Source organism: Solea solea, chromosome 4, assembly GCF_958295425.1.
Source record: "Solea solea chromosome 4, fSolSol10.1, whole genome shotgun sequence".
Lineage (NCBI taxonomy): Eukaryota > Metazoa > Chordata > Actinopteri > Pleuronectiformes > Soleidae > Solea > Solea solea.
In genome coordinates, this window is record NC_081137.1 from 9,813,329 (window position 1) to 9,824,175 (window position 10,847).

At 39.6% G+C, this 10,847-nt stretch overlaps 1 protein-coding gene across 1 annotated transcript; it reads right to left on the minus strand.

The window, feature by feature from the left end:
- Positions 1–866: 866 nt before the first annotated feature.
- LOC131457922 (transgelin-like) lies at positions 867–7,305 on the minus strand. Its single transcript, XM_058626454.1, has 5 exons — positions 7,154–7,305; positions 2,129–2,315; positions 1,853–2,024; positions 1,579–1,681; positions 867–1,456 (listed from the first exon to the last, which is right to left on the minus strand). Exons 2-5 carry the CDS (start codon positions 2,306–2,308, stop codon positions 1,306–1,308), a joined length of 606 nt encoding a protein of 201 aa, XP_058482437.1. The 5' UTR covers positions 2,309–2,315; positions 7,154–7,305; the 3' UTR covers positions 867–1,305.
- Positions 7,306–10,847: the final 3,542 nt, after the last annotated feature.

Consider the following 10,847-nt stretch of genomic DNA (forward strand, 5'->3'; position numbering starts at 1 on the left):
TATTAAAATCGCACGGTCATTGTATCTGTATTTAAATATAATATGTAAATATTAGATATGTAGAGTAGTATATATTTGTACAAGTTATATAATTATAGAGTAGTACATATATATATATATATATATAATACTACTCTACAATGCTGTAATATCTTTCCACATTGTATTGTATATATATTTATAGAAATGAATTAATAAATTAAGTTAAATATTTAAAATGTGAAAATAATAACAATATATATGCATTTATTAAAAGTATTTCCTATGTTTATTCATCAACACTGTAGCGGTAATGAGGCAGCAGCACTTGGCGCCAGCTACCATTCAAAACAGCAGAACAACACATACATACTTGCTTACTTGAGTATTGAGAAACGGCCTTTGTTTCAGCTGTGTTTGTTTTTCAAGTGCTCTATAAATAAAGTTTACTTGAATTGAGTTGAGGCAATATATTTCTATCACTCCTGGTGGTTGACTGTGGTATAAGTGATAGGAGCCTGACTCATAAAGGCAAAAAATGCCTTCAGTTTTGGAATGAATTGAAAAATTATAAACAATAAATAAACATTAAATAATAATGTTATGCCAACATTTTATTTTTATTTTATTTTATTTGAGGGTCCGGCCCCCAAGGTGAATGTCCAGTAAATTTCTGGCCCTCCGACAAATGTAGTTGGTGACCCCTGTAATACACTAAACAGTTTGCTCTTTATCATTCACTAAAGTTGAAGTGGCTTTATAGTTGGTTGTTCTGCAGATATGAGTGAAATTACTCATTACTGAAATTTTTTCAGATGAGCAACTATGACAGTTGAACAAATTGCAAAGACAGTTGTTAATATACCAATAAAGAGAGAGATGAAAAATAAGTTCCCAAATGTTTTATTATATAGAAATAATAAACTTTTAGTTGAATATGATGAATTATTTAGCTTAAGCTAGTTACAAGTCTCTGACGATTGAGTTGATTTTTATTTGAAAAAAATAAATGATAATGTAAGATATATTCAATGGATTAAAAGATTAAGATAAAACTTGAATAACAAATATTGTATTTACAATCAAAGGTGTAGTTGTAAATTTTGAAAACATGTAAAAGCTAATTGTCTGTAATGGTCAAATTATTTGTATAGCCTCAATATGGAATGTGTGGCTGTGTGTGTGTTGTACATGTGTGAATATTCTCACTGGTCCCTGTTTTGGTCCAGTTAAGGTACCAAGGTAAGAGTCAGAGTTTGTTCCCCATGTGTTTTAGAGGACAGAGAGGAGGAGTGTGTTGGAGCAGGGTAGCAGCGGTGCTTGGCTTCAGGGGTTGTTCATAATCTGCCTGGATTGACCATAGCCTGTCATTCCAGCTTGAGATGCTCCTTTATTTGTGCCCATTTGCAGGCCAATGACATTTCTGCCTTGGCTCAGCTGTTCCTCTGAGAAATCCCTCCTGTTCTCTTGTGCCTTCCTGCACACAGAGAAACACGCAACCCTCATCAAAAAAAAATGTCATTCATCAGCGCTGAAAATGAGAACTCCTTTGTTTTATTGAACTGGTTCATACATGAAAAGGGACATGCTGATACTCACCTATGGAACCAATTGGGATCTCCTTTGTAATTCCCATCATCCTTTGTGACTGCCAAACACCCCAGAGCCATCAGAGTCCTCTGGACAGTAGCCATGTCTGTGCCTGAACACACGCACAGTCTCAAATGAATAGATGGATCAAATACACGGACGAGTCTGTGACTTTCCAACCACTGAGTACAGCTTCATCTCCTCATATATGCTGCAATAAATCTGCAAGTCGCTTAAATGTCTCTGTTGCAACAAAATACATGGGTTCTGTTCCTGCTCTTACCTTCATAAAGGTCCACAGTCTGGAACATATCAGTTTTAGTGACTCCATAGCTTTCCACAGCTTGAAGGAACAAGGAGATTTGCTCCATCTGTTTAAAAGGCATAGTGGAGCTCTTGATAACTCTGATGGGCTTTTTGGCTCCAGACAGGCTGTTGATGAGTTCACCCAGCACCTAGATGCACAAACAAAGAGCATATCCTTCCAAACTCAGTTTAAAGCACACTAATCTAAATTACAATCCTGTTTAGAGATATTTATGTTCAGGCAAACACTTACACATCCGTCCTTGAGCCATGTTTGGAAGCCGACCCTGCCGGGCTCAGGCCGCTCCACACCAGAACCACACTGACAAATTATCCATTCCACCAGCCTTTCCTCCAGTTCTTGGTCGTATTTCTTATCAATCTTATTCTGAACCTCACGGCTCAGACCAAACTGTTGACCTCTGTTTGACATGTCAGTCCTGTTGGCAGGGAAAGTTAGATTTGTAAATAGCTCAGCAACCTGAGGATTATATCTTACGTTTTTATGAAATATGAGTGTCAGCATTCACATTCAAGTCCCTGCTCACACCCACACACCTTGTGTACTTTCAAACTGGATTCCTTTTTCCTAATCTGTGCATGTGTTTCAGATCAGTTTTTATGCCTATTTTATAGTCAAAACCAACATATGATCAATTAAAATTGTCTAGTGGTGAGTTACAAGATATTTATGACATGTTGTAGTGTTGGATAGTTAGCGTTGCTCAGCTCAAAGTCTGGAAATGGGGGGGCAACTAGCTTCAGTCAAACACCAGTGTTAAAGTTAAAACATTCTAAAATATCTTTTGTGAAACCAAACAGTGAATATCATTATTTTAATGTTTGGTTTTCTTAGTCTGGATCTTATTCTTCTTTCTCTAGGGGTCACCTCAGCAGAACATCTGCCTCTATATTGCCCCATTCCTTTTGTCCTCTTCTGTTACAACCACTGTCCTCATGTTCTCCTTCACAACATCCATAAACCTTCACTGTGGTCTTTCTCTTTTTATCCTGCCTGGCAGCTCCATCTTCAACATTCTTTGTCCAGTATAATCACTATCCCTTTTCTGCGCGTGACCAAACCATCTCAACCTTGGGTCTCTTATTTTATCTCCAAACCGTTCAACCTGAGCAGTCCCTCCAATATGCTAATTTTTAATCCTGTCCATCCTGGTCACTCCCATCGAAAATCTCAGCATCTTCAGCTCTGCCACCTCCAGCTCCACCTCCTGTCTCCAAGCCATACATCATAGCAGGTCTCACCAACGTCTTTTGACCCTCCCTTGCACTTGCACTTTCACCCTTGACACGTGTCATGTTTTTTTTTAGGAGTAGGCATGGAGAGAAAGGGTAAGACAAAAAGATTTGCCTGTGTGCAACAGAACAGCACATTACCTGCATAATGGGTTGGACTGGGCTCAGACTGACTGTTCACAGGCTCAGGGCAGGTTGGGCTGTTTTTTTGGGGGTAGACATTATTGTTTGGGTTTGTACAGACTGAATAAATTACTTTTAATAAATCAATGAGTCAGCTTTACTGATCAGGAATGCAGAAAAATATCAGCACCATATTGGCTGATATTGGCTTAAAAATGTATTATCAGATACTTGCAAAAATGCCAAGATCCCCAATATGACCAATGAATAAAACAGTTGGCTGAATAGTCTGCTACCTCCTTACGCCCTCTCAAACCATCTTTTTTTATGTTTATTTATTTTTCACAATGAAGAAAATTAATATACACATCTGCTGTGAAATGAGAATATCATGTTAATTTCACTACAGAAGACTAAAACCTGTATCGGTATTGTCACAGGTATTGGTTATCTGCCCAAGCACTCGTGATATATCCGCCTATCAGATATTGACATAAACATTTAATATCTAGCATCCCTATTACAGATAAATGCAGGTGTATCATGGTTAAACAAACCAAATCTTATTCAACAGACAGTAAGAAGAGTTTTAGTCTTCTCAGCTCTTTCTCTCACCAAAGAGTGAAGAAAGTATACTATACTCAAAATGTCTAAACATTAGAGGAGGTTGGAGACGAGGATAGATATAAGCTGAATGCAGGTTTTTTTTTTTTTAAATCTTTGCTAGTATCCTCCTGACTACCAGTCAAATGTATCCTCTCTGGAGGACATTTGTAAATGTTAATTCATTCTTTTTAACTGGTAGTCCAGAGGATATGTGCCTTTTCTCATGTTAGTCATATGAAGATTGAAAATGCTCCTGTTGGCTTCAGCAGATTTTCACTGCACCCCGCTTCCTGTTTGCTCATTCTGCTGCTACTTCCTTCCTCCTGTCTTGATAAAGGTAGCTGTGAGAATACAGGACACTAAACAACAAACACATTGCTGTCACTATGGAAACAGCAAAATACTTAACCAAGCCTGATCAACGGTGAAAACAGGAACCAGTGCATGTTAGAATCAGATCATTTCTTTTTAAGTTTGACATATGAAGCTGTTCATAGTTCTTACTTTTCTTCATTTCCTGCTTAGTACTTAGATACTTAGATAATTATCTAAGTATGGACACACGATAAGTATAAAAGTGGATCATAGTTATGTTGTAAAAATTTATGATTGCATTGTGTCATCTGTTAAAAATTTACGAAAATCAGTTTCTCATATGTATCATAACTTATGTGCTCTGCCCCTCAAGGCCAGAATAGCACACACACACACACACACACACACACACAATCTGGTTTCCATGGTTTCACAAGACATTATTTTGGCTTACATTTGTTTCATGGAGACTTGCTCTTACCTTAAACTACTGGCCTAACCTTAAAATGTAATAATTAATGTTATCAGGACTTGATTTTTGTCCACATAAGCAAGACACATCCCCATATTGTGGCTTTGCAAACAGATTTATTACACAAAATGAGTAATACCTGGAACAATCAGACATTCTTGTACAGCCTTGTTACTAAGGACAATATGCATTCCTTAGCCCCTTACCCTAACCACAATCATCCCAACTAAAAGCCTAATCCTATCCCTTAACCTAACCCTAACTTAAATGTCAAAACGATCTTTAAAGTTGTGAGGACCAAAAATGTGTCCTTAAAAATACACACAGGTTTCACAATATGTGTTGATAGTTTGACAAATCATCTGTGTGTCCCGCAGCTCCACACTGGAGTGCTGCTGGCCACAGATTGCATTTGTGTCACTGTTCATTGTCTGAGGTAAAGCTGTGGAGAATTGTCTTCCTGTCCATGACATTGTTTCAGAGCCAGTTTGCGACAATAACAAGGGTGAAGTATTTTTCCAAACATGAACTCTTGAACAATATCTTTCTCAATCAAAGGCGTTCCCTCTGCGGTGTCCCAGCATGCCCAAACAACATTCAGCTGCTGCTTGAGCGCTGCACTTTGACTTTTGTACTACACTCATAAGCATGTGTCCAAATGACGGCATAGCAATATCGATCAGTCAGCTGCAGGACTGATTTACTGTGAGCCTGTTAGTAAATAGCTGGGTGAACTGTTCAAGCATGTGCAGTATGTACAGGTGTGGGGGGAAACTAGAGAACCCAGAGAAAACCCACGTGCACATGTGGAGAACATGCAAACTCCACACAGAAAGGCCCTCGGTCGAACCAGGATCTCAACCACTGACCTTCTCGCTGTACAGCACTAGCCACTTGTTCTACTTATTCTCCTGTTTTAGAGATACGATGCCAAAATACAAATGCAAACTGATGCTTCTCCAGAAACACACCATAACCTGCTCCTGTGCCCCTTGAGGAACATGACACCTTGCTCCTTCACTATGATGTAACCAATTACTCCTGGTTATGGCCTGGACTCTGAACTCTGAAAAACCTCAAAGGCCCTCAATTGAACTGAACTGTGGAACTCCTTGCTGTAACAAATGTTACTATAAAATATGTGAAAAGCAGAGGTTATATGGAAAAAAGGTTATTTGGTTAATTTATTACAGAGACCTGTTTTAGGTCAATGTACTTCCTGTTCACTCCGGCACCAGGACAAATAAGACAAAAGTAGTCAGTAGCCCTCACTTTTGTTTTCATTTCTCTTTAACGTATCCTTATTCTTGACAGTAACACATTATTTTCAAATACAACTGTTTACTTTGTTCCGTTTCTGAACTGCAGTAGTTGCCTGCTCATACTCACGTATAATTTATGGGATGTATTTGTACAGTGACATGTCTCACAGTTAATGACAAATGGTCTCACAGTTCAGCTGACATTGATCATCAGCTGCAGTACAAAGCACACAGTTATCATATATTCTTTAATCTTTATTCTTAATTCTTAATACATCCCACAATAGCAAAATGTGCACTGTTACAGCAGTAAAGTAACAGTCAAGATAATAAATAATAATAACAATAATAATAATAATAAGCATGCATTTTGAAATTATAGTTTTTACATTTAGAGTTCACACAAGCTTTACTTTTTTACAAAGGGGTGATTATTACTTAACCTTCTCTGTCTGTTTTCCTTTTCATTGGCTTCTGTGTGTGTCACAGTGTTTTCACACTTCTTTTTGTTCAAGAGTCACTCGCAGTCATCCATTTTAAGATATTTCACAACTTCTTCGCTGCTGCAACATGGCTGTATGAAACAACATCATCTTGGAGCTGCCTTTTGATTTACTACAAAATGGTTCACCATCTCAGCTTAAAAGAAGATTAACAATGACAAAAAGGTTGTTCGGAAGCCTTTGTGGGACAAATATAAGACACAATTCACGTGGTTATTTCTAAGAAAGTCCATGTTCCTCTTTGGCCTGCACAGTTCCAGCTGCTGCTGAGGCACACTGTTAGTTCACTGCTCCACTATAATCACTAGAGTTAACAAGAACCGACACCATGTTAAAAGCCACCTCACAGTCCAAAGCACTCATTTATGCATAAAACTTTATGTTGGTCCATAAATGTGACAGCACATAAGGGAGACACATGTTTCACTGCAGTGTCTTGAACTGGCAGTTTGATGTTGTGAGTTCATATTCAAGTAGAAAAATGACATCTGATTAACTCAAGAATCCATGGGTCAGTTGTGGGTCATGGAAGTAAACTTAAACTAAGATGTCAGCCTGAGTCTTTGCGTGATCAAATATGAACAAGAGAGAAGGAGACAGACATAGAGGGTGTGGTGTCTAATGTATTATACAGTATTTCCTGTGTAGTTCTGAGTTGGGCAGAAGTTCCACAAAACCAAAATAACCCCAACCTGAAATGAAAAGAGTGAGATTAATGATTGAGGTCATGAGATAAGACTTACTTTGTGTTGTTGTCTCAGGTGAGCAGAGGTGGGTTAGCGTTTGTGTCTGTGTTCCCGCTCTTCTGGACAGGAGTGAATGCAGTAAATACCCGTGTCTGAAATATATGACTTCACCACATTCAACAGAGGAAGTAAGAGGAAAACGCCTTCATGGCCTCTTATTTCAATCTGTGTCCCGCCCTCTTTTCTCTTTCTCACACTCTCATGCTCGCTCTTTTCTCTCTCTCTCTCTCGCTCTCTGTCTCACTTGCTCTCTCTCTCTTTCTCTTTCCCCCACTAAATTCATTTTTAGGAGAAGGACAGGAAGGAAAAAGAGAGCATGTGACTGGAGAGTTTGCTGTGGTCAGTGAAAAGAATTCTGCACATTTTTTCTCTGTTGCTCCACAAAAAGGGCAGGATTAGGAGCAAATAAAAATGTACCACAGTCTGTGTGTTTTTCTCTCGGCAGCCAGCAGATTGTGAACAACCATCTGTGCTAGTCAATGGTGAGAGATTAGATGTTGTAGAACAATTTAAATATCTTGGTGTAGTCTTTGATTCCAACTTGAATTTCAAGCAGCATGTTAAGAAAATTGAGCATATAATTAAGTTTAATCCGTCCAATTTTAAACATATTAGACCTTTTCTCACTACAGAGTCGGCAAAGGTCTATATGCATGCCATGATATTCAGCCACATAAACTACTGTTATACAACTTGGTCCCATACCTCAGAGAATATCCTGAAGCCATTAAAGTCTCTCATCAAAAGAACACTAAAAATTCTGGACAAAAAGCCTCTACAGTATCATTATTGTAACATCTTAAGTAAGTATAACATTTTGGATTTTAATAATTATCAGATATTCATGGATGCTTGCCTCATCTTTAGAGTTTTAAATAAACTTGCTCCTCCTCCCTTGATGGATTTTATAAGTAAAAAAAATAGCAGTCGAGTAAACACTAGAGCATTGACCAGAGGGGACTGCAACGTACAAAGGTGCAGGACTAAATTTGGCCAAATGGTGGGGTCTATCAGAGGCACACAGTCATGGAACAGGCTACCAGCCCATATCAGAAACTGTGACACCTATTCAAAGTTTAAAATTGCACTGAAACAATGGTTGAAAACTAACCAGACATGCACTCACAGTTAGATTATTCACTTTGGCCCCAAAGTTTTAATCTTAACCTACATGTAACTTGTCTATGGTTTACTTGTAATGTGTAATGTCTTGTGATTTACGTATTCTTTTGTATCATATCCTGAATGTCTACTGTACTAACCTGCCTTAGTACAACGGATGAAAATGAGCTATTGTGCTAACTCTGGCATACTTACGTTGTTGCTCTATGCTGACATGTTGATGAATATGCATTGTCCTAATTCAAATAAATAAATAAATAAATAAATACAGTGACAAAAAAATAAGCATTTTAAGAAATACTTAATGTACCCTACAAAAAAGTGAAATATAGATATGGTTTTATATGGGAGAAAGGAGCAGCAATGTAGGCGAGACAACTTAGGTGAGTTTGGATGATAGAGAAACATTTAAATAATACAAACAAACACAGATCGCATTTAGTCAATCAAAACAGTAGCATAAAATATGATATTTATTCGACTACAACAGCTCAGCTGTTAACACTGCTTCACAGCAGCCACAGTTGTAGATCCAGATATTTTCTATGACAACAAGCACATACAGTCCCTCTGAATCATCCCAGTCACGTCAACCTCACTGAGACGAGCAAGTCTGAACCTGGCAGAGATTTGAGATGAGACAATGATATCAGGCATGAAAACACTGAGTACTTGCGTATGAATGTATGATGTCATTGACTGAGTCCACACCCACTTATGTAATGTGTAACCACAAGAACACCTACACAGTTTATAATTACAACCTGAAAGTGCTTTTGTTGCAGGATAATATTTCTTGTCCTTCTTCTTGTGTTGGCACAGAATAGTTTTTTCACTGCAGTGACCTTGACGGTGATTGGTCAAATGCAGGAACAAGGTCACTTCCAGGCAGTGGTGATTTTGGTCTCTCTTTGGTATTTGCTTCAAATCAGCCAATGAGAAGAGCTCTGGGTCCCTGAACTTCTGGCCCCACTGCTGAAACTGAAGCATGCGCTGTACACACACATGCACGTGCAGCAGTTCAGCAGCACACAGGCGCTGGGAGGATATCTCAGCCGGGCCCCACCGACCGGAAACAGAGGACGCACAGCATCCGGCACAACCAACTATTCAAATACAACTAGACAATGTGTCTTCAGAGGAAATTGCGTTCATCAAATGAAAACTGCGGACATTTCATTGGGGAAAAAGTTGAATCGACATTTTTGACACCGGAAAGCATAAAAGCTTATAATCCTCCCCTGCACATCAGCGCCCTCTGGTCAGATACTGGCCCCTAATGCAAAGACGCCGCTGCTTCCGGGGAAGCAGTAGGTGAGTGCAGGTGCTGGGCTTCTGTATGAGGACTGGGGGACCTGCTGAAAGGCAGATCCAGTTTTTGATTGACAGCGTTGCAGATACATACGCAACACCGGAGCCATTTCTGCTCAAGTCCTGTGTGGATTTTGCGAGTGAAGTCTGTAGATAAATAGCTGATCGTTGCTCGGCAATATAGCCCATTTTCATTTGTACATATTCACTGTAAATAAAAACACAGCATTTCATCCATCCATCCATCCATCCATCATCTACCGCTTTATCCTCCACCAGAGGGTCGCGGGGGGTGCTGTGCCAATCTCAGCTGACATAGGGCGATAGGCTTGGTACACCCTGGACAGTTCGCCAGTCCATTGCAGGGCCACATACACATAGAGACAAACAACCATTCACTCTCACTCTCACACCTATGGTCAATTTAGGGTGTCCAATTTACCTAATCCCCATATTGCATGTTTTTGGACTGTGGGAGGAAGCTGGAGAACCCAGAGAATACCCACGCACACACGGGGAGAACATGCAAACTCCATGCATTAAGGCCCTTGTTCCAACCGGGGCTCGAACCCGGGTCTTCTTGCTGTAAAGGCAAGAGCGATAACCACTACACCAACCGTGCAGCCCCTTATAGCATTTCAGTTTTACATAATTATTGGGTTTTCTTGTTATAGTTGTTCATTTGGAGAAGTTATGTATCAATAGAATTTATGTATAAATAATTCAAGTAATCCAGTAGGGAATAAGATTTTAGCAGCAAACTGCTGCAAAATATTATGGTATAATGCAGTATTTTTGTGTCTGTTAAGTCTGTACTTCACTAAGGTCTGTCCACTACTCGTCGCAGGGCTCTCAAGTCTCACACATTGAGCGTGACAGTCATGCTTTTCGGTCTTTTGTCACACACTCCCGCCACACATTGTATTTCTCACGCTGAAATTTTTTTTATAAAATACATTTCTCTGGGGGCCACACGGTGGTGTAGTGGTTAGCACTCTCGCCTTGCAGCGAGAAGACCCGGGTTCGAGCCCCGGTTGGAACAAGGGCCTTTCTGCATGGAGTTTGCATGTTCTCCCCGTGTGTGCGTGGGTTCTCTCCGGGTTCTCCGGCTTCCTCCCACAGTCCAAAAACATGCAATGTGGGGATAGGTAAATTGGACACTCCAAATTGACCATAGGAGTGAGTGTGAGAGTGAATGGTTGTTTGTCTCTATCTGTGTGTGGCCCTGCGATGGACTGGCGAACTGTCCAGGGTGTAC